We start from the raw sequence: 26,758 nt of genomic DNA on the forward strand, positions 1-26,758 counted from the left end.
TTAACAGTGTACTGTCGGATGATTAATGAATATAATAGGATGCTGATTTTGAAGGAAACGTCCTGATTAAATTTAAGATACTAACCCTGCAATTTCGTGGTGGGACCAAGGGAAAAGTAAAGAAGCTCTGTCAGGATATTCGTTCTCCGGACTGAGATTTGAACTCTGCATCTTCCAGACACGGCACAGAGGAGAAAAATAGTGAACCGCTGCGTTCGGCAACATGGATCTATGTACTTCTTGAGAAACGCATAGATCTAATCGTTTGCCTATGGGATTTCTTTTGACGTTCCGCTGTCAAGAATGTTTTGTAATAAATTTTTTTAAAAAAATTACACTGACATTTGCTCTGAGAAAAATTAATAAACACCCTGATCGAGATAAGCAGAAACGTCTATAATTCTAAAGTTATGACTTTTGAAACTCAGCAGAATTCTTGCCACTGCACTGTGAAGTTCCCTGAGATGTACCGTTAAATGAAAAACGTAGCAGCTTATAGGTTGGAGGTCACTTTGCGATAAGACATGTTGACGTTCATTTACTTTCTGGCAGCTGTTTGAAGGTGTTTACTGCAAGCCCGGACTGCTGATTCCTTCTATGACATATACAAACTGTGACTGAAAAGAGGCTGGTATACCAAGTGGAAGAAACAAAGCAGTTTCACGACGTCAGGTCTGTCGAGTCTGATTAGCCCTTCGAAGCACTGGACGTTTCGTGCGTGTGTATCACGAAGAGATGCGAAGCTTAACCACAAAACGGATCTGAAAGTGGAAATAATTTATTCACAGTTGCCTACAGAAAGCCACCAGGAACAAGGACGAGAGGAAGAGAGGAAGACAGACGAAGAATGGTGTGAGGGCAGAGTGAAATGGCTGAGAGAGGTGTGGATGGACAGTGTGTGGACAAGGAAGATTGGGGATTAACACTCCAAAGACGTTGGTGACAAAACCGATACATGCATGCACATGTAAAATACCTTTTCGCCTCAACAATTTTCTCCTTGTCCCGTCCAATTGCTGGTTGACACAACATTTTTCATAGCCCGTACAGTGTTCTATGTCCATATATGTGATAGTTGGCTTAGCAATAATTTAGTGCGCAGAACGCTATATTTCCATACCAAGCACGTGATTCTTTAATACATTGTGCGAGATTGAATAACGTATAAAAATTCGAAGGTATTGAATATGAACTCTGCATTGTGAATCGAAAACGTTAAAAAATACAAAGAAACTATCGTATCTCGTATTAAGGTATTCAACAATTGAAGATGGCTGTCTTCTGGGTTGAAGTTTGCACGACGTTTCGGAGGTCCTTGCTGCTTTCATCATCAAGGCGATTATCGCCTTGATGATGGAGGATTCTACCAGAGTAAATGGCGCTGCAACCCAGAAGACAGCCATCTTCAGACTCATAGCCGGGAAAACCTCATCCTGTATATTCCACAATTTCCCTAGAGCCACTCTGGAAATCATGGAAAACGGAAGTTGCTGTTCGGGTGCAAATTAAAATCTGGAACCTTTCAGATACGAAGCAGTAATGATAATCGATATGCATATTCCACAGCGTTCGATGGTAGTGAGTCATGAGTCTCTGTTGAATCATTCGAAGCCAATACGTCAAGAAAACCTTGGAATGCTGTCTCTGGTGTGAACAGAGCAGAACTGCTTCGCATTCTTGAGTAGTAAGTAAATAAACGACGCAACTCTCACTGTGAATACCCTCGTTTATAGTTTATGTAGGGTTGATGCATTGTCGAATGTTGGATGTGGCGATGATTGTGTACAATAAATCTTGTGGTCGCTGCTAATACATTGCTGACAGTTTTGTTTATAACGCGTTGCTTCTTAGTTGGGAATGTTCCCTTAAGTAACGGAATTGACTTGCACGCTATTTCAGTCTGTGTGCCTAGTGCACATTTATACGTGTTATAAAAGGAAATTAGTCGATTATAGAACGCCACCCACGCGTGCATTCCTCCAGTTTTGATAGCCGATAATCCGACAGAGCGTCTGACCTAGTGCATCTTCGGCTTGTAAGCCACTCTAAAACAAAATAATTACTTACGTCACGTGATCTGGCTGTTAGTATATTGCAGGCGAAATTTTTTAAAAAAAAAGGTCAGCAATATTGGAGTAATTTTCATCGTGTAGCTCAGTGTCAGATGGTGGCGTGCTGCGAGTGTGGTTAAATTGTCCGTTCGTTACGGGCGATTACTTTGTAATCTGGCTGTAACTGTTATTGTTCGTTCTTATTTCGGCCTTCATTCTTTGTTTTCGCAATATTTTTTTCTACATCTTTTCCTTATTTCGTTAAAGCGAATTCTCCGTTTCTTTCGCTTATTTTGTTACTGTTCAATTTGTTAAATAGTTTTTTCTTGAGAGATGAAATAGCAAGCCACTAAAAGTTAATGGATTCAAGTTTATGGCAGTAAAGTGTGATAAAGCTCGTGTTTCCTTCAACAACCCCTCTAATTACAAGCCCCCCCGGGGGGGGGGGGTAACTTAACAACGAGACGACGGTTTCTTTCTATCTGGCAGATTGCCACTTTGCTCTGTCATTGTCGGCAGTTTCTTCTCACTCTAAGATGATAACTGTTTGTTCGTGTGCCTCCTTAAGCATTTTATCAAGGCCCAGCGAAGCCACAGATTGTGAGATGGGAAAGTGGTTTATATCTCTGCAAGCGTTTCGATACACTTGGTCAAATTTTTTAGCGAAGCGAAAGTCTTTATACTGTACAATCGTGTTGTGTGAACAATGTGAACCAAGACACGTACACCTGTGTAAAATCAAGAGCTAACAGCAAACCGATTATAATAAAATTAACTTGTCATTAAACGTAGAACAGACCATGGCAGTCTCCTTACTTCATCACACACGTGGGAAATTTCGTAATGTATTTATACATTGGTAGGACTGCTTGGACGGGTGATGAGCCCTTCTTAAGGACTTTACCTGGAAAGTACAGCACAGCATAGAAAAGACGCGGATATTCATTCCTTGAGTGGAATTCGAACCCACGATCCCAGTATTTATGATTATCCTACTCTTATATAAAGATATATTAACCTTCGCAGATAATATAATGTAATTAAATTGAATATTAATGAGCGTGATTTTTCCTGTCTTCCGCTGAAGCAATGAACTGGCCTGTGTTATGTCAGTGAAAAGAACTTAAAAACATCCAAAAATTTACACTGTCAAAGCGGAAGTCGCAAAGTACTATATTGACTCTCCGGTGACCTTAGCCAACGCCGAGTGCTTTCATTCAGAGCCTAGAGAAATATAAACAATATCCTGTTATAAATCGTTTCTATTTTGTCTTTCGTTTGCTATAAACTTCAGAAATATAAACGGATTCTTGGATCATATATTTGCATGTGTTATGGTTTGCTTACAGCGTCGAGACGACAGTGAAAACTGCCATGTTGCTAAGCGGCGCACGTCCCTGATTCATAGAATGGTCGGCACATCGAGATCGCATCGTGGACACTTTATTATTATCGGTAAGTTATCGATATTAGTCACACGAAATTACGAAGTGTAATAGAAAAAGTTACTACAATGAATGTAGTCTTATTTTTCAGGTGATACGCTCGTAGACAGCCAGTAAGTCACCCTTTTATAGGACCCGAAATTTAAATACCGTGTTCAGGAAAGTTTTCCATCGGATTTTTTTTTTTTTTTGAATAGTAAGAAACGACGCCCTATTACTTGAATTTTGTATTTAACAGCATCGTTTTAAATTTTTGGAAGGCTTATATACAGAGACTTGTGAATCTTGTAATGGAGATGTAAAGGTGGGTATGACGCAAAGTGAGGCGAAAATCTTACGTGTGACAGCAAATGATTTGTTGTCAGCGAATGAATGGTATTCAGCACAGTGCTCCCAGATGTTGGTTTTCCTACTCATAGAGCTTTTCTACTTTGTAGGGTTTGAGGTTTTCACTGCGGTGGGTCTGAAGATGGCTGTCTTCTGGGCCGACCTTTTTCCCCTCTGGCGGTATATTTATTTTCTTATGCATTACAGGATTTGTTTTCAAACTTTAAAACTTTTGCATTTTTCCCACAACTGCCAGTAAGAATTTTTCTATTGCCCCTCAATTCTTAATTTTTTTGCTGCAGGATTATTGCTTCAAATTCAATACATAATTATATTTTTAGAACCATTATTAAAATGGTTTTTAGAGATACATATTTAAGTTGATGCAAGTCGGCTATTATAAAGAAATATAAAAACGAGAAAACAAATATAAACCTACACAAGATTTAACAAAGGTGTGTTACATTCTGTTGCGTACTGTTTACATAAATTCCACTTTAACTGTTTAACGTTCTTAATGCTGCGTAATATTTTATTTCGTTGTGTTGCTGATATGACTGATGGTTAATGAGTTATTTGGTTAAAGTTCAAATGCAATCGTGGGGAAAAGCAAGAGACACGTTATTCTGATGCGATGAAGAGACTCACTTTTTATAAGGTTCCCAGACCTTTCCCTTTCGTCCTTTTGGTAATGGCGGAATGAAAGTAAAGCCCTTGAGCGTTAAGGAATAGTAGCTCGAGACAGGAACAGAGGAATGTTTAGTTTCTGATTAATTTATTGTGAACTAAATTGTCCCGGGTGCTTATCTACTAATCACCGCGCTTTGTGACAGATAATTTGTAAAGGCAAGTAATTTAGTGGCCTGCACAGCACGAGGGCGGAAAAACTGTAATGCATTTAGCCATATAAAGGATCCGTAAGTCGCTGTCCGTTCTGGGGAAGATCAATCCAACTGTCACTGGCAGGAAAGACGTTGATGTGAAATAATACAGTAGCAGCGTCCCAGTCGTAAGTGTTAAGACGAAAAGATCGAAATAGGACATTTCGATTATACGTGCGGTCTGTATCGATAGAGGTTTATCGAAACGATAAAAGCATACGAATAGCTCATCAGGGAGGAAACTTACAAAAAAAAAATGATAATGCAGCATGTAACCAATCAAAGATTTGACGACGACGCAGACTAAAATACGAACAGAATAACGATATTGTCCCGCGAATACGATGTGTTGTGTTTGCTTGAAGAGATCGTCTGGTGTTTTATACGACTTGTGGATAATGACATCTAGCGGGAAGACTAGGAGGCAAACTCATATTTCTTTGGTGTATCGAAAATGAGTTCCTAATATTACCATTCCAAATAGCGTAGGTTACAGAGAGATACTTGAGATATAACTGAGTTACTACGGCGTGAAAATGATATTGATTGTATCGAACGCTGCTTTCATTCAACAGAAGACGCCCTTATACTGACTTTGTGATGGATAGATTCTGATATTTGAGTCGGTTTTGTAATCCGGGGATACAAAGTGAAACAGAACTCGCCAAGTAGCATCGGACCTGTACTCTGAAAGTAATAGGTTTGAATCACAAGCGGTTTAATATACTTTTTTATATTTCTCGGTTATTCTGGGCATATACAATTTCATTCCGCAGTGAAACCTGCTTTAGTTGCCATATTTTTGTCTTAAAGGGGGGTCAGTTCTTTCATTCTATAAGTTTCGTCTCTTTGTTTTGTCCTCAAATTCCCCGTCTTTCTCACCATTCCCAAGCGATTAAGCTACAGTGATACATTTTTGACGTAAATACGTCTATAAGGAAGGGTCATTAGGAAAAAAAGTGGAACGAAAAAGGGAAACGAAAAAAGGAAACGAAAAAGTGTAACAAGTGTACCTAGGGAACGTCGTGTTTACTCGGCATTGTTGTTACCTATAAAACATTACATTACATTACCTTACATTACATTACGTTCAGCTACCACAGACCCATCTTAAGCGTAACTAATTGAAGTTGAATAAGCAATGTCTTAATCAAACTTATCTCAATTGTAAAGCATGTATAAAGGAAATATTTAGAATAAAGCCAATATATAAACGTCCTTTCCGTATAGACGTATTTACGTCAAATTCTCCGGAACCGTGGATCCACTGACAACTTTTTAAAAGTTTAATTTAATTTCTACGGCAGTAACTTAAGGCCCATGGGAGATTAGACATTGCTCCCGAACTGGTAATTCTAAAGAAATAGGATTTGGTATAAAGAATCCTTAAATCCATGAATACACGCAAACTGCTTCGAGTTTTTATCGTGTTCATGGAACGAAAATTAACAACAGGTCGAAAATTTAACGTGTTTTTGCAGCCGCCTTGACTGGAACTAAAATCACGTGGGAAAGCACGTGTATATTCGTACGATGCCATTTAAATCGTGAAATGCGAGATGTGGAAACATGGACGTAAAACATGCCTTCAGCATAATAAGGAGACGGAAACACACGAAGACAGAAGAAATGAAGCTAAGAATTTCATGGTGTATTTAAAAGGATATAAAAAGATAAAACGAAGGCGAATTCTAAAATGTGTTCCGTCACGTCTGTGTTTTATTGTGTTTCTTGGTACTGTATAACAGTGTGAAATGAAATAAAAGTGAAATTTAACTAAGTCATATGGTTGGGAGCATTACAGAAGAATTGGCAATCTAGGAACTGGTTGGCTGTTTTACTAGTTTTTATATTTTGTCCTTGCTTTTAACTCTTTTTTGTGTTATAAGTACCGTCTTACTGAGAAGTGTACAGAAGGCCCCCCAAAAGATATTTATAGACATTCAATGAATGATAAAAAAATATTTTAACGAAGTGAACAATTACGTCAACATTTGCACTTGGTGAATTAGCGACTCGAATATAGTTGCTCAAAATGATAACGTATCCTTGGGACACTCTGTATGTTACTGTATGAAGTTGACGTGCAAGTTTATTCTTTCTTGTGTTCTATGTACGCTTCCATATTTTATTACGAAGAAGTGAGAATGTATGAGGCTGCATATTACAGCTGACTCTCGTTGTTCCCTTGGCTTACTTTCCTAATAATCGCTGTGTAAAACGCGAAACACGTCCGTAGGTCTAAAGAGCTAACCACACTCATCAGAACTTTCTTTATATCATCTCTTGCATCTGAAACGTCATTCGATAAATTTTCACCTCGTTAACCAAATATCCAATGCATCTGTGTGAAGAGAGGCACACGCTGAACCTCATGTAAGATTGGTAAGACGAATATGGGAAGATGATATCATCTGACGGCCTATTTGCCTTGATGAGTGACGCGATACGACTCCCTGGTGAGCTCGTTTACACGCACATTCCTCCTGCCAGAGCTTCCTTTGTGATATCAAGGATTTTGTCAAAACACAAAGTTATCTCCACGTGATGCATTGCTGAATTTGGCTACTGATTGCTTGATTGATGGATAAGGCGGTTTGCTATGTATCTTCTCAGCAAGTAGCTGTGTGTGAGGTTTTCACGGCGGTGAGTATGAAGATTTCTGTTTTCTGGGTTGCGCCGTGTAGTCTGGTAGACGTTTACCGACGTTTCAGCGGTCCTTGCTGCCTCCATCATCAGGGCGATAAATTCATCCAGAAGACAGCAATCTTTGTGTGTATCCTACTCATACGGATTCTTTAACGCTGGTTTTATTTTTTTGTTTTATTTTGGAAGTCTGTGGTTCGAATTTCGGCCCTAGCATTAGCTATTCTGATTTAAGTTTTTTATTACTGTATTTAGCTAATTCGTGTAAAGCCTATATAAAAATAGATTAAAATTTGTTTCTTCCATATTTACAGTTAATTATTCATAATCGCTAATGCATGAGTAAATAAAGCAAGATTAGTCAATGAACTGATAGTTAAGTAAAACAGGGTTAAGTTCTCTGACACTAAGTCCGGACTCGAATACGGCGCATTCTGGTTGTAAGATACGTATAAGTGTATTGCCCAAGTGTGATAAATGTGCTGGTTTGTACTTTGGGAATATATTTTTAAACGGTGTTGCTTTTTCGTCATCAGCTGCATATATAATCCAGTTTTGCAGTCAGCCTCTTATGTAATTATCTCTTACTGTCTAATTTGTTTATTTTAACTAAATTTAAGCAGCAGAGGACTAAGTGGAACCGAAATCATAGGTCGAGTGAGTTTCCAGCGCCCAACAGAACTTTATTAAATATGGAGTTTGTCTTTCACAAATCCACCCACAGCTTCGGGCTAAATTCACAGATGACTTTGCGTCTGGCGGAACTATGGCATTCACTCGGTATTTCATAGTTTGGAATTCCAAAATTGTGTCTGTTCCTTAAAAAGACAAGACTCTTCTTAGATTGGAGAAGGGGGATATATGAATTCTGAAGCAAATGGTAGCAGGCGTTTTCTAAATTTAATACCTTAAGAATTTCTAATCTGAAATCTGTGCAATTTGAAGTAGATTTCATTTATATCAAATCTAAAAGTTCTTGACGATGGTGATGAGTTATTTGAATACAAATTTTTTTGGATCTATCTAGTGGGCCCAACTGAGTAGGAACCTGAAGACGGAGAGAGAGCCCCATCTCCGAAACGTCGTTTTACGTTTTATATTTTATCTACTAGACGATGGATAATATCCAAGAAAAATTTTATTCAGATAGATTTCATTTAGCTGATATATTCTCGCCTAGCAAATAGTGATATTTTTTCGGTCAAGTATTTATTTTCTCTTGATTGTGTATCTCATGACGACGTTGTTAAGGAACTCGTGTGACTGGACACGCCTGATCGTTATACTACATGCTACACAATCTAGCTAAAGAAGTTGCCGCTTGCTAAGTGCAAAAGATTTACTCCACTTGTAAAACCTCACATATCACTACAGGCTATTTTATTTTTTTTTGTTCTCAAAATATTCCTTTCTAAACTATAATTTCTGTACTCGGGCTAGATTCTTCACGTTTGTAGTAGAAACTGCCCAAGATGCTTAACCACCAATTTCTACAAGTATTTTTTTATTCTTTATATTTGAGGTTTCTGTCAACCTCTTTCTACTTTCTTTGATTTGAATAACAATATTGAACGAACTTTAAAATTGCGAAGTGCCTCCTAAATCAATATCTTAAATTTTTCACATTATCTTTCTTCAGGTCTAGATATCTTTCTAGAGAAACCAAGTATAGACAGACATAAAAGTGTAAGATTTGAGGTTTTCACAGCGGTGAGTATGAATATTTCTGTCTTCTGGGTTCATCGCCCTGATGACGGAGGCAGTATGACCTCTGAAATGTTGGTTAACATCGACCAGACTACATAGCGCAACAACCCAGAAGACAGAAATCTTTAGACATAAAACGCGTTATATTTTTAAGTGAATTCTTTCAACGTTTGTCTAGCGGTTTCCGTAAACGAGAGAGATGACCGACGTCCTTCCGCCGTCAAAGTCGTCGGTGGGCGAAATATAATCATCTATAAAGTCATGCGTTGTTTACTCTGTGTAAATTTCGCAGCAGAAGTGCGTGACATTTAAGAAATTCACTTGGTGTGTTGACATTCTGTGTTTGGTATTCTGATACCTGTATTTGTTTTGAGTGGCAGATGAAAACAAAGCAGCTTGTCGTCCGGATATCCGTTCCCGTAGATCCATAAGACTGTCTTCAGGCATTGAAGAGAGACAGTGACGTCCTCCGACATTCGCTACTTGTCGCTAGACTTCTCTTAGCAACTTTGGAACCCTTGAACAAGTCTCATTTATCGCTGACTTTGGGTCTTCGTCGTTTCTCCTGTAGTTAGCTTGTAGACTTTGTTCTGTCATTTATCACTGTCTTTGTGTGGGCGCGCATTGTAAATTTCTTCTATCATGGCCGTAGTGGCTTGATCTGATCAAATTCCCTGGTGTTGAGGCCGTTCCATGACCTGTAAAATATAGCATTCCGCTGGAAGAAAGTCTTATTTGTCCAGCGTCTGACAGGCTGACAGATGTAGCCAGTTGACTTCTTTTCTAAACACGCCTGCGGGCTACTGGTTAACCCTAACCATATTTTAACGGAGTATTCTCGTATTTACACACCGGTCATCTGACTGTGTACCAGTATACTATACAGCCCAGTAAACCACGTGACCACTATTTTAATCTCACTTCGTCCTGAAAGTTTGGAACAATATATTCTCTGACTACTTCAGTATCCTGAGGACGAGGACGAAGATAGTTCTCGAAACATTGGTGTTTTCTGAATTAAGCCATCTTACACGACTGCTAACCGTAGAAGAATTCATCATAATTTTAAGTGGATTTATTTTTTTTTGCCGAAAACTGGTGTAAATTAAGTAACTCCCTTTATATTAGTAATAAAGACAAGCAACATACAAGCAAGATCAAAGCTTCAGGTTCTTCACTTGTATTTGGGAAGTGCTCGGTTTGAATCCCAGGAACCTGACAGGCTCTTCTGTCTATGATTTTTCAGTGGGGATAGTTTTTGGAAATGCTCTGCTACTGTGTGACATTCCTCACAGCAGTGAATATGATGATGGCTTCTTCTGGGTTGTTGCACCATGTAGTTTACCGAGGTTCCAGAGGTGTTTATTGATTGCATATGAAAAATTTTAGTTCGTTGAAATTAAACGAGGGGGCATTTGGAACATTCTGTATAATATTCAGAATCTTGACGTCACAAGTTATTTATAAATCATATAGTAGCTGTAAAACATCGACGAAACGAATGGAATTATTTTGATCTGGTTAAAGACGACTGAACTTTCTTTCGCGAAGTAAAGAAAATTGTGTTTTTTTTTTCAAGAAGTAACGAAGCACTAAAATTAGATTTAAAGCGACTCATTTGTCCCGAATGAACGAGAAGATGAAACAGGTGGAAAGGTTTTGTGATTTGAAGTACCTAAAGTGGATGAAAGTGAAAGCTGTAAGGGAATGATGCACAGCAGAATTATTGATAAAAGACCTGCGACGTCTGATAAATATTAGTGAATAGTGTTCTTTCAATTGAGAGTCAAGCGAACACTTTAAAGACAATAGCAGCTATAATTTAAAGGTTTCAATGTCTGCAGTTAAAATTGGACTGCTTTGAAGCTCTAGAATTGTAGAAATGAAATATTAAATTCATTTGAAATTATTGTAGCTGAACAAAAGGTGAAACACTTGTTATTTCACGTAATAACACCTCGTGTTTTGGGTTCGTGTCGTAAACAAGCAAAGACGTCAGTTTTTCCAGGCATGTCTGCCTGTCTGTCCGTGTTTTCAGTAAAACAGTCTTCGTCTCGATGAACGATGTTTATGAAAATTATTCAATTGCTACTAGATTTGTGTCGCGAATATTCGGTCGTTGCACCGTGTAGGATGATAGACGTTTCCTGACATTTCATAGGAGCCTACTAATTTCTTAAATTTGGCGTAAATATCTTTGAAACGTCGGTAAACTTTTACCAGACTACAAGGTTCTACAACCCGGGAGACAGCCATCTTTGTACTCGCTGCTGTGAGAACCCCAAATCTCATCTCATCTCATCTCATTTATGGTTCCAGGTACCCAGGATAGAACAACGATGAAACTTAGCCGGCTGTTGCTGTGAGGAGACCATTCATCCTGAGCTGTAAGGTATGGACTCAACTCTGTAAAGCAGTGGATGAAAGAAACAGAGAGCGCTGTTTGTTTGAATGGAAAGATTATTCCTCTTTAAGTCCAACGTGGACGTACTGTTCCTCGCAAATTGTGTGTATCTTCTGTCCTTTTAAATTGACAGACCTGCTTCATAGTAGCAGTTATTATTTGAGGACGACATACAACTTTCTTCATTGTTTAATGTTGACTGGGATTATGCCATGATTATTAATATCTTACTATAAATGATCACGGATAAATCAGTAGTTACCCTTTTCGTGATATTTTTGGTGCACTCGTAGATCGTAAAAGAAAAACGTATCACCGCTCCGACAGATTTAGGAGATGATTTTAAATTGTTCAGCGGAAGTGATTAATGAGGACACAGTAGTGGCCTAATTCACATTAATAATTATTTTCACACTTATTGTTTATTTTACAACGTTCTGTCACTGAAGAAGTTTTTCTTACTGAGATTAGTGGACGACTATGTGGGAGTTACTGGAAGTGTGCACAAAGAAATTGGTCGTGGCATATTTTATATTAGTAATTATTTTTGTGAGACGTGTCATTGTAAATGTTACTTTTAATACTTTACTGTGTGAATGATTATGAGGACGATTGTTTGATGGCTTGGCTTCTCCTATAATTTCATGTCCTTTTCTTTTGTGTGTATCATTTTCTGGTTACGAAATCCATTTAAAGGGTCAGTGAGACCTAAAATATATGCCGATAAAAGTGTTAATAATACTCTCTCCTCGTTATAGGTCGATTACAGCTTTCTTTCTTTTTTTATCTTATCGAATTTAATAGCAATTTGAAATTGAAATACTGAACCGTCATTCTTTTGCCGAAAGTTTGCAGATGTGTGTGTGTGTGTGTGAAGAGTGGAGGAATGTTGTTATTAAATATTTGTGCAAGGTAGTTCGAAGCGTTGCCTTTAAGGAACAGGTATCAGATTCTTGTGATGAGATGGAAAGAAATTTTACAGTGGCTTCTTCGTTCCTTAGCAGCTAAATTCAAGAGACGGAGCGTAAATATGCGGAGTGGAGGTTAATCCCTTTTGTTTAAGAATGTACATAGACGCGTGTAACTTGATTCTTTCACACAATTTCATAGTAACAAATTACGGAAAACTGAATACCTACCTTTAGCATTGTTCAGATAATTTGGAGAATTTCTGATAAATAGAAACGTGCCTCTGAAAGCCAGATGCACACTTAGGGTCTTGTATTTTAATTTTCTTTAAAATTTACATTATACTGGGGTATCTTGCTTATATTTTAGGGGCACGTCTGTGTTCCTGCAGACCAAAAGAAATTTCAGTGGATTGAGTAAAGGTTTGGTGGAAATGTCGCACACCTTGGCCTGAAAAATGATCCTTTAGACTCTGAGTTTTCAGTCGATTCCCTGCGTCACTTCACGAATTTTAAATTTATGTTAAATTGGCTGCATGTGCTATTATAGGAAATTCATATATACTCTCAATCACATTTTGTTTCAGCGGTGACGAATATCGACTGCGTAACTATCCCAGAATAAATAATAAGGAAATTTAAAGCAGCGCTTGTGACATGCGTTCTGGAGGTACTCGGTTCGAATCTCAACAGGTTTATCGGTTATCTTGACTAGGAATCTTTGTAGTTATCTTCAGTTTATGAAGCAGATGTGGGTTCTTCCATAAACTAATCGACGCCAACGTCACGAGCATTGGTCTTACTTTCGAGAAACGTAATTATTGTTATACCGACGAGAAACTGAACTCCAATAAATACTGGTTAATAAGTAATGTGATAACGGTAGTACAGATATTGCATATAATTAAGGGGACCGCCGGTTAATCGATATTTTTATCATTACGATACGATATGGTAAGTAATATTACAACATGTCACGTTCGTTTCTCTGACTTTGCGCGCCCTAGAAATGTTATTTGTTTTCAACTTTCGTTTAAAGAAAATTTCACTACTTATCTTTTCGCGCTTCACGTTATTGGGTTTGGAGCTTTCGATGCATGTACACAGGTTTCTCATTGTATCTCTTAGCGGTAATATGCATTTTAAAAGCTTTTTAAGGAAACCCTGAGGCTGTTTTTCGTATACGCATCTACCAACAGATTTTGTGTAAGGGTGTAACTCTGTTACGGCAGTAAACCAATCTGACACTAGCTCTGAGGCATCTGTTATCGATTCTGACTCCCACATCGCTTATGGATATTAGAAGGGCCTGACGATAAACCACTCTTGAGCGAAATTTTGATTTTATGACGTCGAAAGAGAGCTCGGGTTTTATCGAGAGAAATTCTTTGATCTTTCATTTCGCGTTGGAATAGCTATAATATAAATAATTCAAGGACTCCTGCTGCAAAGCACACGCAGAGCCGGGTTCTGCTATAAGAGTCTTACTGCGCAGTGTTAGTATTTTATGACGTTGCATTTAAGCCGATGTAACAACATCAGTTGGTGGCAAAGAAAGTGTAGGCGTACAGTTGACCTATATCTGAACGTTGAAGTGAGACGTACGTATAAAAAATAATAAAGTAATATTGGAATGCACTAGTACACTTCCTCGTTTTGAATCGACATATTTTTATGAGTTCTTTGCATAAAAGGCATAAATTGAATGCATAATGTGAAGGTCAGCTCTGTATATTTCATCCTTGAAACTAATGAATGGGCTTGTATTGAATCTGGCAATGGAAGTTCACAATGAGTGTTGATGGGCTAATTTCATTTTTGTTCATATAGAACATTATTAGTTTCTACAGAAAAGATTTGTCGTACACAATATATACGTAGGGAATATAAAATTATGCCTCATTACACTCTACAGCATTCATTTCAGAAATTTCTAGGATTTGGTATGGTGAATATTTTAAGGAAATACAAGAGAACATGAGTTCGACGTTTGGTGTTTGTAATTAATGACTGTAATTAACTGTAGTTACTAAAGCAATTGAGCGAAAAAGTGATTACAGAGTGTAAACAAGCAGCTGACAAGTGTTTTGCCGTAATGTATTTTCTCTAATTGCTTGATAAGTTTTGTAACTTGTAGTTTTAGTAGCAACATTTACACCGTATCATTTCATGGTATTCAATTAGAATTTGGTGAATTACGTAGAGTAACTGTCTACCTCTGAAGTTCACCTTCATCATGCAAGACCAGGCAACGCGAACGGGAACAATTCCTTCCATTTTTCACGATCATAAAATATTTCCGTAAGATTAGTATTAATATTATCTTTTTATTTTACTCTCTTTCAAGTTGTATGTCCAGCAAAGTTCAGCATCGGTGGGTAGTTTGCCCATTCGAGCTACATGTTCATTTTATCATACCCACATTGTTTTCGATACGTGTACAACATTAGTTGACGTGTGCAAGTCACAGATATATATTTTTGTGCATTTTATAAATTTACCATTTTCTGATGATTTTTAATATATTAATAATGCTTTCCATAAAATAAGAGACTATAGAAAACACGCTACAATTATTATTTAATACAAGTACTCTTCTATCTTGGGAATTCTACACAATACTAACAGACCCTTCGGAGTGGAAGTTTTAAAATAAATTAAAGGATATTTAACAAAACGTGCACATACATTTATCAATAATTGGGCCTGTGTGTTTAGTTACACTTGAGCGTGTTTTTATTGTCACTGATATCGTCTTGCAGACACTGCACATCGGTCATGAGGGTAGCATCGAATTCGAATAGACACCGATGTTGCAGTTTGTCTGTCTCACTGCCTCAAGCCTCAACGTGCCTCCTCAACCGCAGAGCTCTGATTCAAATTAATTCTAACGTTCTAGCACATTCCATTGGGGAATCCATTGTTCAACAGACCTGACTCAAAGCTCTGTTTAAACTAAGTGTTCTTGTCTCCTATTACTGTTTATAAAACAGTTACATTACAGCAATTAAGCAATTGTATTTGTGTAAGATTCAGATTTCAGCCTTAATTCTCTACTCCGTATGTTTTAAGCCTTTGAAGCTAAGTGGTGACTATGCGCTATTTGCTTTGACGATCAGTAGGGTAATTCCAAAATTTTGCGCGCAGAATGTATGTATGGCTTTCGTATGATTTTCACTGTAAACACCGATTTTTGTAATGGAGGCACGTAGTTTTCACTGAGGTACTCAGTTTTAAAATATTGCTTCAAATGAACTTCAGACCTCAAAGTGTTAAAAAAGGTCTTATCATTCGCGTAGTCCATTTTAGGGCTCCGAATGAATTGTCTGTAAAGGTTTAAAAGATTAATTAGATAGAGTACTCCACTGGAATACACACATTACCCAAACACTTCGGAAAGAACAATAAACATCTGACAGACTACAAAACTATAATGTTCCCTGTTGTGTATGGGTGTAAAACGTAGTTTCTTACAGAAACGAAAGCTGAGGTTCCACTCCCTATTCGTCTTTATTTTATAGCGTTTAATTAAAGGGTATTGATTCGTTTTCACAGAGTTGTGCTTAATTAACCACAGGGATACTTTATAGTCGTAAACTTTTCCTATGTTAGACGTTTCGTTAAGAGTCCTTGAACGGAGGCTGAGACAGGAAGAACTTTGAGTTATAAGGACATCTTGCGCACGAAACTTCAGTTATGACATTTTGCGAGTGACAAAATGTAAACGTTTGTGTAATGCTGTTTCATTTTCTAAATTAGACTCGTTCTCTCTCCTCTGCTTCAGCCCCTCGCCTCATAAGAGACTACGAACAAAGTCAGACCACAACTGTGCCATGTGGCTGTTAGAGTCCATATGTGGTTTTACAGCTCATCTGTGGTAGCCGTAGTTGCTTGGTCGCTGGAGCAATCTTAAGAAAATTGAATCAAGTTGTTACGTTGCCAGCCTGGGCATGTGTAATGCTGATGTCCCACAGATGGTCGTTCGTTGGGCGGTGTTGGAAGGGGGGAGGGAGGTAAGTCCAGCAAACTCCGATGCGGGCTGCCTCACTGTTTCCTCCTGGAAAGAGTTCGTTCAGCGAGCCGCTGTTCTCCTTAAGAGCAACGTTTAGGAGTTAGGTTTCGGAACGACCAAGGAATGTAGAAAAGAAATTGTATTTCCTGAAACAAAAGGTACGAGCTAATATATGCTATTAAATAGTTAAAAGCAGCTAAATTATTTACAAGATGCACACCAAAACCTGGCGTAAGGCGAACTGACTTAGCCCGGCTTCACCGACCGGGTGATGTTGCGTCTTCTGTACTTCATTTGTTTGCGTTTTTTGATTTTGTTCGGAAGGTTTCGGATAAACGCATTTGGATGACGAGAAAAGGTAAGAGCTTGCTCTTCGTTATAAGAAATTCGTATGAACGAAATTTTGTAACATGGAACTTTTGTAAACCGTAGACTGGCTGTATTATTATTATTATTCAGTGTTCTGTCTGACGACAGGTCCATTGCTCTGCCCAAAAAGAGCTCTCCAGTTTTCCCTATTCTCAGCTTCTCGTTTTAATTCCTGGAACTTCATCTTCTTTCCTTGTTTCAGATCGTCGGTTAGCTGTATCACAGGCTGTATACAATAACTACTACTACTATGGCGTAACAGCCCAAAATCGAGCCCTAGCCTCCTCTATCTTCTTCCTCCAATCCTCTCTATCCAACGCTATCCTTCTCCAAGCTGCTGTTCCAAGGAGATTTCTGGAGTCAGTCGTCACTGCATCCAGCCATCTACCTTTAGGTCTTCCCACTGGTCTTCTCCCATATATTGTTCCTTCCAATATTTTTTTGGGTATCCTGTACTCTTCCATCCTGTAGACATGTCCAGCCCATTCCAACCTTCTCAGTTTAATGTGAGTTACTATATCATCACTTTTATATAGTCTATATAGCTCATGATTGTAGCGTATCCTCCACTTTGAGTTTTCCTGAACTGGTCCAAAGATTCTTCTCAAAATCTTCCTTTCAAGTGCGCCCAGCATCATTTCTGTTTTCTTTGTCAGTGTCCAGAGCTCACTTGCATAGCAGAGGATACTCCTGATGATGGTCTTATATATCCTTATTTTACTGCTTTTATGTACGCAATTAGATTTCATAATCCCTTTTAACGCAAAATATATTTTATCTGCTGCTGTTATTCTACTTTGTACTTCAGTCAACTCATCATTATTACTTGTCAGGATTGTTCCAAGATATTTAAATTCTTGTACTTCTTGGAATATCTCCAATGTCATGTTAGGCTGGATCGTTATTCTTTGTCTATGTCTATCATACTTTGTATCATCCATTTAGTCTTCCTTTCATTAACATGTAGCCCTACTTTAGCAGCTCCTAATTTAATTAGTGTTTGTGTTGACTGCTTTCCATATCTCACTAGTCGTTCTTCGCTGTCGTCTTGGACACAGAGCTGTGTCTCCGGAAACTTGTAATAGAAGCGGTTTTGACATCTGCTTCGTTCTCGCGAGATCCCAAAACGACCCCTAATCTGGGAGCGGAGTCACTTTCAGTCCCTGTGTTTAAATTCTAGGACACTACCTTGAAGGAAGCCAATTCCACTTCTGTCGGCATCCTTTCTAAATCATTTGTTCGTCCTAATTTTGAGATGTATCTCAAGTATCCGTTGAGAAGACGTTTTTGAGTAAACCAACGAGGAACATTCCCTCGCCTGTGTCTGCAGGATGTCCCTTAGCAACAGCGACCCGTTCTACTTGCTGGAGGAGTGCCCCCCGGTGCTGAACGCGAGCTGTGTGCTGGACGAAAACTGCACTTGCTGGAACTTCTCGGATCCAGGCCTGGACGGCGTCGTAACCCTGAAGGATGAAACCGAATACGTCCCATACAACAAGAGGCCGGAAACGTACATCGTGCCAATCGTGTTTGCTCTCATCTTCTTCGTCGGTGTCGTCGGTAACGGCACCCTGGTACTCATCTTTATACGTCACCGCAAGATGAGGAACGTCCCCAACACGTACATATTCAGCCTGGCTCTAGGAGACCTTCTAGTCATTGTGACCTGCGTCCCATTTATATCTACTTTGTACACAGTGAGTACGAGCAAAACGTAAATTACATTCATTTTAAGTTCAAAATGTTTCGATCTTTGAAGATTTTCTTCTGAGGAATTATTTAATTATTTGTTACATTGAAGGAAATTTGATATTTGTGATATTTCAGGATCTCATTGTGGCGAATAAGTATATGAATATCTTAAACTTGAGGATTTGTTATGACGGTAATTATGTATCGTAATATAAAAATAATCTGTTTTATAGTCCACGACTGTAATCTTGAGACTTGCGGGGTGAGGAAGTGGGGTGAAGGAGGAAAGATAGGATCAGACTTTAACGCTTCGGACTTCCTGTATGCCTTGCAAGTCTCAAGATTACAGTCGCGAACAGTATCTGTTGCAGTTGGCGCCCTGGATAACACGGAAATCGGATCTGATACACGTCAGAGTGGGTGAAGGTCGTGTGACGAGTAAACACGTGTTTATTTTTGCAGCTGGAATCATGGCCGTACGGCGAAGTGATTTGTAAGGTGTCGGAAAGCGCCAAGGACGTGTCCATTGGTGTGTCAGTGTTCACACTGACGGCGCTGAGTGCAGAGAGGTATTATGCCATTGTGAACCCGATCCGCCGCCACGTGGCGGGCAGGGTTTCGACCAAGCCTGTCACCCAGTTCACGACGATCGGCGTTTGGGCCCTCGCTGTACTTCTGGCAGTGCCGGCCGCCGTCTTTTCGTACGTGCCCGAGATTTCGCTCAACACCAACAAGACTATCAAGGTCAAATCATAGCCCTAGTAATACCCCACCCCATCAGACCGCCATTATTCCAATGTTACTCTGAATCGTGTGCTGTTTTATTAATCCTCATTTTGGACGATAACTGTTGCGAATGAAATAATAAATGTATGTGACATTTTAGGTTATCACAGAGGTCATGTCGTCAATGTTGTAGCAAACACAAAGGAGATTCCTTCAGAGCTAAGAGGTCTACACTGAAATTCCTAAGATATCTTCATATTAGTCCTTGCTTCTGCAATATATATCCTGCTTCACTTAAAGCTCAGTCAAAACTATAAAATTTACGAAAAAATGTACGAATTAGACGGGAACGAGTACATTTATCCATAGTGTCAATATAACACTGCTATAAGATTTATCGAAGTTTGATTCGAGAGTAATAAAAACGTATGGTGTTTCAACGTAAGTTGCATGTTATTAATTGTATTTAACAAAAACATTTGTTGACAAATGCAAGCGTCAGTAATTCTAAAAACGTCTTTTTCTACTGCACCATTTAGATTCGAGAAATAAAAAAAAAATAGTTTCTTTGCTTCATGATAAGAATTATACTACTTAATTTTATAAGCCGAAATTTAAGTTAGGTTTTATTAAAGAACATTGAAACGAGAACGAGACTTTAATTCTTATGTGACAACGTAATTCGTAATTTACATAATCAGCCAGTTTGGCCTAAACATTTCTATGATTTGTTTGAATCATATCAAATTATATTTCATTATTTTCATGAAGGGAGAATTAAACTGCGACGTTTCGGAAACGTACCGGTCAACAAGTCTAATCAGACATCAGCCATTCTCATAGAAATATTACAGCTTCCGAAATGTTTGTGAGGTTTTTCTGCAAAATATTTCAAGCCTACGTCACATCACCGTGATAATGAAAACAATTATCTTCCGAAACGTCGGAGTTTTGTCAAATATTAAGAGTTTTATAGCCCAACAGTATTCGAGCGAATTTCTTTGTCTCCGCAGATTTGCCATCCGTATCCGGAAGAACTGGGCAAAGTTTACGTTCAGACAATGGTCATGGTGAAGTTTCTGTCGTACTACGCCATTCCACTGATCATTATCGCATGTTTCTACATAATGATGGCTCATCATCTTATCCTGAGCGCCAAGAACATGCCAGGAGAGATGCAAGGCCTGTCATCACAAATTCGAGCGAGGAAGAAAGTTTCAAAAATGGTGTTAGCCTTCGTAATAATATTTATTCTGTGCTTCCTACCATATCACATATTTAATTTGTGGTTTAATTTTAACCCTAAATCAGAGGAAGATTATAATGACTTCTGGAACGTATTTAGGATCATCGGATTCTGCCTCAGCTTCATAAACTCCTGCATTAATCCCATAACATTATATTGTATCAGTGGGAAATTTCGAAAACATTTCAACAGGTATTTATTTAGGTCTTGCACCAAGGGACGACATACTTTGAGTCTACGTGGAAATAGTGGAACTATGTGTGAAACGTCTTCACATACTCTCGTACATTTCAACAGTACAATGCGGAAACAGTGTCAGCCCAAAGATAATATTTCTGTTACAACAACACATACAGCGCTGTTTAATTTAGACAAAAATTAAAAATGAGCTCAAGGGATTTCAGGGGTTAAAAAGGTGTCAGCTGTGACTTTCTCGTGATAACACGTATCAAACCAAAATGGGAAAATCTGCCCTTAAACATCGAGGAATCACCTCAGTATCCCTCCGAGATGATGAAAAACCGAAAGTTTTAAAATTAAAATCTTGTTGTAAAGTTTCGTTTTAAGGGGCTCGGAATTTCTCTCGAGAATGTGAGAGTCTCCGAGAACTGGGAGCGGATTTTGTCTTGAAGTTAATCTTTGATATTATTACATATTCAGAAAAAAATAGTTGACTTGTGAGATTTTAAGTTTTTATGGCGTCGGAGGAACCTGTCGCTTCCGTCTTCAGGGATCCTGAAGATGGGGGGCGATATGTTCCTTCGAAATATCAACCGCCGTGAATACCCCATTTGTCGTACATACGTACAATTTTTTTAACTATTGATTATCAATCTTGATTCGCATCATGGAGGTCCCAAGTTTAAATTTTATTCAGGAAACTGGCTACCCTGAGGGGTTCCTTGGTGTTCATCACACCCACCAGAAAATTCCTGGGTAATATTCCCGTGTGTCTAAGACTCTCTTATACAGGGAATACATTCGCCAGACGCCGAGATCACAAAATTACGGTGTCTTCAGAGCCTAAATAAAATACAAGCTGACAACAGGAGAACAGTAATTTCTGTGCCTGGTTGGACCCTTTCCGAGCTCTTATCTGTACAGAACGTGTTATTTTGTAACAGTCTGTTCAACGTCGACAACTTTCAAAAGGAAGATTAATCTTCCCTCATATTAACACTTACAGTGTATAGTTAATATTGTGACACAGTTCGTCAACGTGACGTATGTCTATACGTCATGTTCAGAGTATTTTATGACGGAAATGACGTAACTATGACGTAAGCGCCACGCTGGCAGTCGTAAAGACCAATGAAGAAACGAGGTATGTATTTAAACGTATTATTACTGAAGTCATCGGAAATGTTATTAGTGATTTGTAAGGTTATGTTTTGCTGTACATGTAACTTGTGGACGAAACAAGTAACTAGTGCAGAAGTTTGTAGAAAAATCTCTTATGAAGTGGCCATTTGGAGACTGATAATGCGTAAACAAATGTGTATTTGTAATATATTTTGGATTGAGGTGGCTCAGGTTCTGGTACAGTGGCTAGAATTTTCTCCAATATCAGGAATTATTTTTAATATTATCTTTATCGTTATCACCACCACCATCATCAAACAGTGAAAGCTACTAAAACAAGCATTTTTGTTGCAACTCTTATTTCTAGAACAGGAGAAAGCAGCACGTGTCTTATTTGTTCACAACATTCGCCTTAATCCAAATTTTAACAGTGATCTCATAAAGAAACGTCAGCTTGCCACTGCCCTATCACGAGTCACGTGTTGGGAGCTACGTATGTATTGTGTCTCAAGCAGCCATTGAATGAAATTATATAATGACGACGTATCTCATTGTTACGTCATCAAAACTTGTCGTTTAATGTTTATAAGCTCACAATTCTGGGGAATTCTCCCCAGTTTGTCTGTAAAAGACACACAGGGTAATAGATTTAATATAATTCGATCAGTTTGCAGTGCGCATGCGCAGGACTATTCAGTCCTGCGCATGCGCTAGATTTTAACGGTCCTCATGCTTCTAGTTATAGCGAGTTCGATGTAATTTTTTTTAATTACAACAGTAATTATATATGGTTGTAAATAATTGTAGTAGTATAACATGTAAGACATAAGTGTTCCATATCAATTTATAGGAAAATACCACGTAATTAATGACTGGTGTATCGAGTGTCGGATTTTAGTTTTTACAGCGATTTGAATTAATTTCCTGTCTTCTGAATTGATATACTCCTAAGATGTAGCAGCTCGTTCTGTAAAATGTTGTTAGACAACCAGAATGGTGGATGGCGTAACAACCCAGAAGATCACGAGGTGACGAAACTGGATTTTAATATGATCAGGTCAGATATTTAATGATTAAACCGTGTTGTCTATATAATTTTACTTTTACGAACTGCGTAATGATCAATAATCGAACTGCATTCGATTGATGTTAACGTTTATAAGGATGTACTGACATCAGTTGCAATATGACAGACAGATAAAACTGAATGTTGTTACTGTCATTTTAATATTGTTTGAGCGATGAAGGCAGCGAGTATGGCAGAGGTTGGCGTAAAACGAGTAACTACGGTAACAATAGATATATGTAGGTATAAGAAGAACTTAATCTGAATGTGGAATAAGGTTGTTAACAGCTGACTTTCCGTGTTGAATGTAACATGCATGAACTGATATTATGATCATGACGAAAATATGTAAAAAGAACAGTAAACTCCAGTAATCGGTTTCGAAAATCTATTAATTTTAAGGAGTTTAAAATAATCTTCTCAGTACCTCTGTAAATAAATGTTGGATATATTCTGATCTGTGGATAATTTTTGTTTTTTGAGGGTCTATCATTGGATACGTAATCTATGAATAAATTTCACTTGCGTTGTTTCTACAAAGTCGTAAGGGGCTCTTTATTTATCAGTGTCATAGTGTAGACATCTATATGCAAGTGTTAATTTAAACAAATTAACATTTTCTGCAATAATTTAAAATAGACCACGGTCTCTACCTCCCACTGCCTTCTAAACTTCCTACCCATATTCTGAGTATTTTTCATTTGATGATGTAACCTTATACTTTAAGCAGTTGATATATCATCATTAAACATACATAGAATACAAGTAATGAATATGATCAAAGCTCATAAGAACCAATTTAAAACTTTAGCGTTTCCGTTTTGGAACTGCATTGTACCATATGTCTTGAAATTGGTCAGCCGAACATGAGGAAACCTATCAAGGAATGCTTTGTATTTCGTTACATCTTTTGTGTGCAAGCATATAATTGAGAAATTCTGTAAAGTTTTATGCAAGCTTCGTGTAAAGGAAGATAGAATATGTATCAATTTTAAAACCTCCCGAGTATTTAATGAACACTCACACCACCTCCTACAAATGGGGTTATGTTTCCCTTTCTATCGCAAAGCGTAAAGAGGCCCTGCCACTGGAGCAGCACTGTCGTTGGGTCTGCACCCTACAGTCTGTTCGTTTGACTAAATGACGTAACAAATAGTCGGGACACAATAGCAACTGAAGCATCAAGACGTACTTCCGTTAAGCATAGATATAGTCACATAGTTTACCTTACATGAGTCTGTACCCCTGTTTTCCTCCTGGTCACACAACTTAATATTGTACACAATAATATTGATATGTTTTGGAGCCATTAATGTGTGCTGGAAGTAGTACTGACTGTACTGATGACATCACGTGCTTTGGTTCCAAACTGCACCGATCGACCTTCACGACCACGTGTTTGTTGTCAAGTAATAACCCAAAGACACGTTTGTTTTGCCCATACAAGTATTTTTATGTTTTAATATATTGAATTTATCAATATATTTCTCATCACTGGGGCTATGGGAAATCAAAATGTGGGAAGTGAAACATTAAGAATGTTTTCGTGTGTTTGCTATAGGTTATCAATTATAGTTCCAATGTTTGCCGCTGTAAGCGGGCTCATATGTCACGCGATTAGTCTCAAGTGCTTGTTGGATCATGGTGGTTGTGTTGTTCGAATTGGACGGTTAATTTATATGTAACTGGTGTGATCCTGTGAAACAGAAGTGAAGTACAGAGGTTTCCACAGCCATTGGTAAGTTATCTTAATGAATATTTCATTTCAGTACACCCAATCTCTTTCCACATATTAATAATCTTACTGTCTTACACGCCTATACCCAGTAACTCGCTCACCTAATAGCGTCCATCTAAACCTTCATGAAACTACTGGGCAGTTCCTTGCGACATTTCTCGGAGTTCTGTGTTGTGCACAGCCAAATTGTTCTGTGTTGCCAGGTACTTTGTACAGTGCGTAGTCAATTTGTGTATGTGTCTTTTTTCCGTGTTAAGTCTGTGTCAAATGCATAACTGACGTGTTCAGGTATTTACCGCTAATGTATATACGACCAATGACAGAGTATTACAAATATTATTATATGATTGTCATTAAATTTTACTCTCAAGCGTCTTTGCTACCACACTAACTTGACGGAAACACTCGAAGTTCAAAATATAAATTTAGATTCAGGTTCATGAGTATATTTAAGACCGAAACATGTTTCAAGTTGAGAAAATTCAAGCCTTTTCAACAACATAAATGTGAGTCTGTAAGAGTAGAGTAACCATCACGATTGTGCTGTTATACTTGCTGGTAAACGGCAAATGGGGTTATTTCGGAAGTTTATAAATATTGATTTCTGATGGGTCGTACTGTGCCAACATACCAAAAGGTAACACTAATATTGATAAACCGTACTAGGTCGAGAATGAGTCAAGCTTTTGCTTCGTCTGACCTGCTCCTTTACGGATTATACATCGCCCTGATGATGTAGGCAGTAATCACCTTCGAAACGTCGGTCATATTCTTTGAGACTGTTCAGCGCAGTATCCCATTAGTTTGTTGTCTTGTTACCTTCTCGTGTTCGGAACTGGTTCTAGGGAGTGCCTTTTCAAGTTGATATTTTGTGGGTCGCGACAGTACCTGGCCGTTCCTTTCATATTCTTTCCGAGCAAGCTGTTGTCAAAACGCCTCGAATCTACATATCCACCCTTTGGTTTTTTCTCCCATACATATTTAACATAAAGGCGGTGTTTTAACATAAGTATTTATATTATTAGACGTCGTTTATTCCATGGCTCACGACAAATCTACTTATTTATCACAACTCAGAAGCTCTAAAACCTCCAGACCAGGATGCCTGAATAAAATATAATAAAATAGCTTTAAATGTTTTAATCTTTAAGCTCTTAGGAGACGATAAGATAAAAGATGTTTCAGCAAGTAGGTGTCCTAGTGTGGAAACGGTATAAAGGAAATGCTCCAGAGACAAACATTTAATATTGCACGTAAACAATCTCATGTCTTCTGCAGTTAAAACTTTTCTCATTTTCGTATCAGTACGAAGAATCTTGGTTTCTGAACAAAACAATGAAAAGGGGTAGAAACCAATTTGTGTTTAAGTGATGCAATAGCCATAAATGTTATTCGGTAACATGGAAATGTGATATTTCGATAAGAAAAAAGTTCTAATATTAATAGAATGGTCTGTAAAGAACAGTTTTATATAGCAAATATAACCCGTCTTTGCCCTAGAGGTTCTTAAAATAAAATTTCTTATATATTTCTTTCTTGCAAATGTGTGTTTTGTGTTGAGAAGATTAGGTAATCTGGTGATAGTAAAATTGGTCACATTATTTTTCTTATAACACAGCACTTTCACGTCTTAAATGTTATGAAACTTTATAAAAATGTAATGTAAGAAAGAAACACAATCATTTTTAATTATTATCAAATTTATGTTCTAAAACGTTTTCTGGCTGTTATCGCCGTGGCGTAGTGAACGGGAAGATCTCGTAAATGACAGAGGACGTAGATTAAGTGACTTTACCGCAATCTGATTCCAGAGTATTCTAGTCTGCGTACCTGGAGAAATATATCCAATTATTTTTTCTCTGTTCCCGAGGGATAAAAGTCTTGTATTTTTTAATGAAAGCGAATAAGAGGTTCTCCGTACTGTTAAACTGTATATCACTGGCTCTCAAAAAAGTGCGTAGAAAATATAGAAGAAATTAATCACTCATCGAAGAGAGTATATTTTTACCCAATCCCTAAAGGTATCGAAAAATCGTAATGTCGAATGCTTAAAAATGTAATCTGAGTGCAAACCCACGCAACTTAAAATCACGTGTACATTCTAAAACCTCATTCATCAGTGTATGATCTGAAGATTTCAAGGCGAATAAGTATAATTATTTCTTCTCGGGCTACCAACCGTGTAAGGTGGTTTAATGAAGAAAACACCGACGTTTCGAGAACCATCTTCGTCCTCGT

General features: G+C 38.0%; 1 protein-coding gene across 4 annotated transcripts in view; it reads left to right on the forward strand.

The window, feature by feature from the left end:
- Positions 1-23,324, forward strand: part of LOC110834377 (neuropeptide CCHamide-1 receptor-like) — a 243,397-nt gene extending 220,073 nt beyond the window's left edge. The window contains exons 2-6 of one of the 4 annotated variants that reach the window (XM_087358497.1): positions 3,401-3,506; positions 11,377-11,449; positions 18,081-18,447; positions 18,905-19,186; positions 20,182-23,324. In XM_087358497.1, the coding sequence (XP_087214623.1) occupies positions 18,082-18,447; positions 18,905-19,186; positions 20,182-20,796 (1,263 nt within the window). In that variant the 5' untranslated portion in view covers positions 3,401-3,506; positions 11,377-11,449; position 18,081 and the 3' untranslated portion in view covers positions 20,797-23,324. The other 3 variants (XM_087358498.1, XM_087358500.1, XM_087358499.1) reach the window with 3 other exon arrangements.
- The last annotated feature ends 3,434 nt before the right edge of the window (positions 23,325-26,758 follow it).

The sequence above is a fragment of the Zootermopsis nevadensis genome, unplaced genomic scaffold (assembly GCF_977971745.1).
Source record: "Zootermopsis nevadensis isolate Lab colony 2312 unplaced genomic scaffold, Znev_1.0 Znev_ptg000030l, whole genome shotgun sequence".
NCBI classification, from domain to species: domain Eukaryota; kingdom Metazoa; phylum Arthropoda; class Insecta; order Blattodea; family Termopsidae; genus Zootermopsis; species Zootermopsis nevadensis.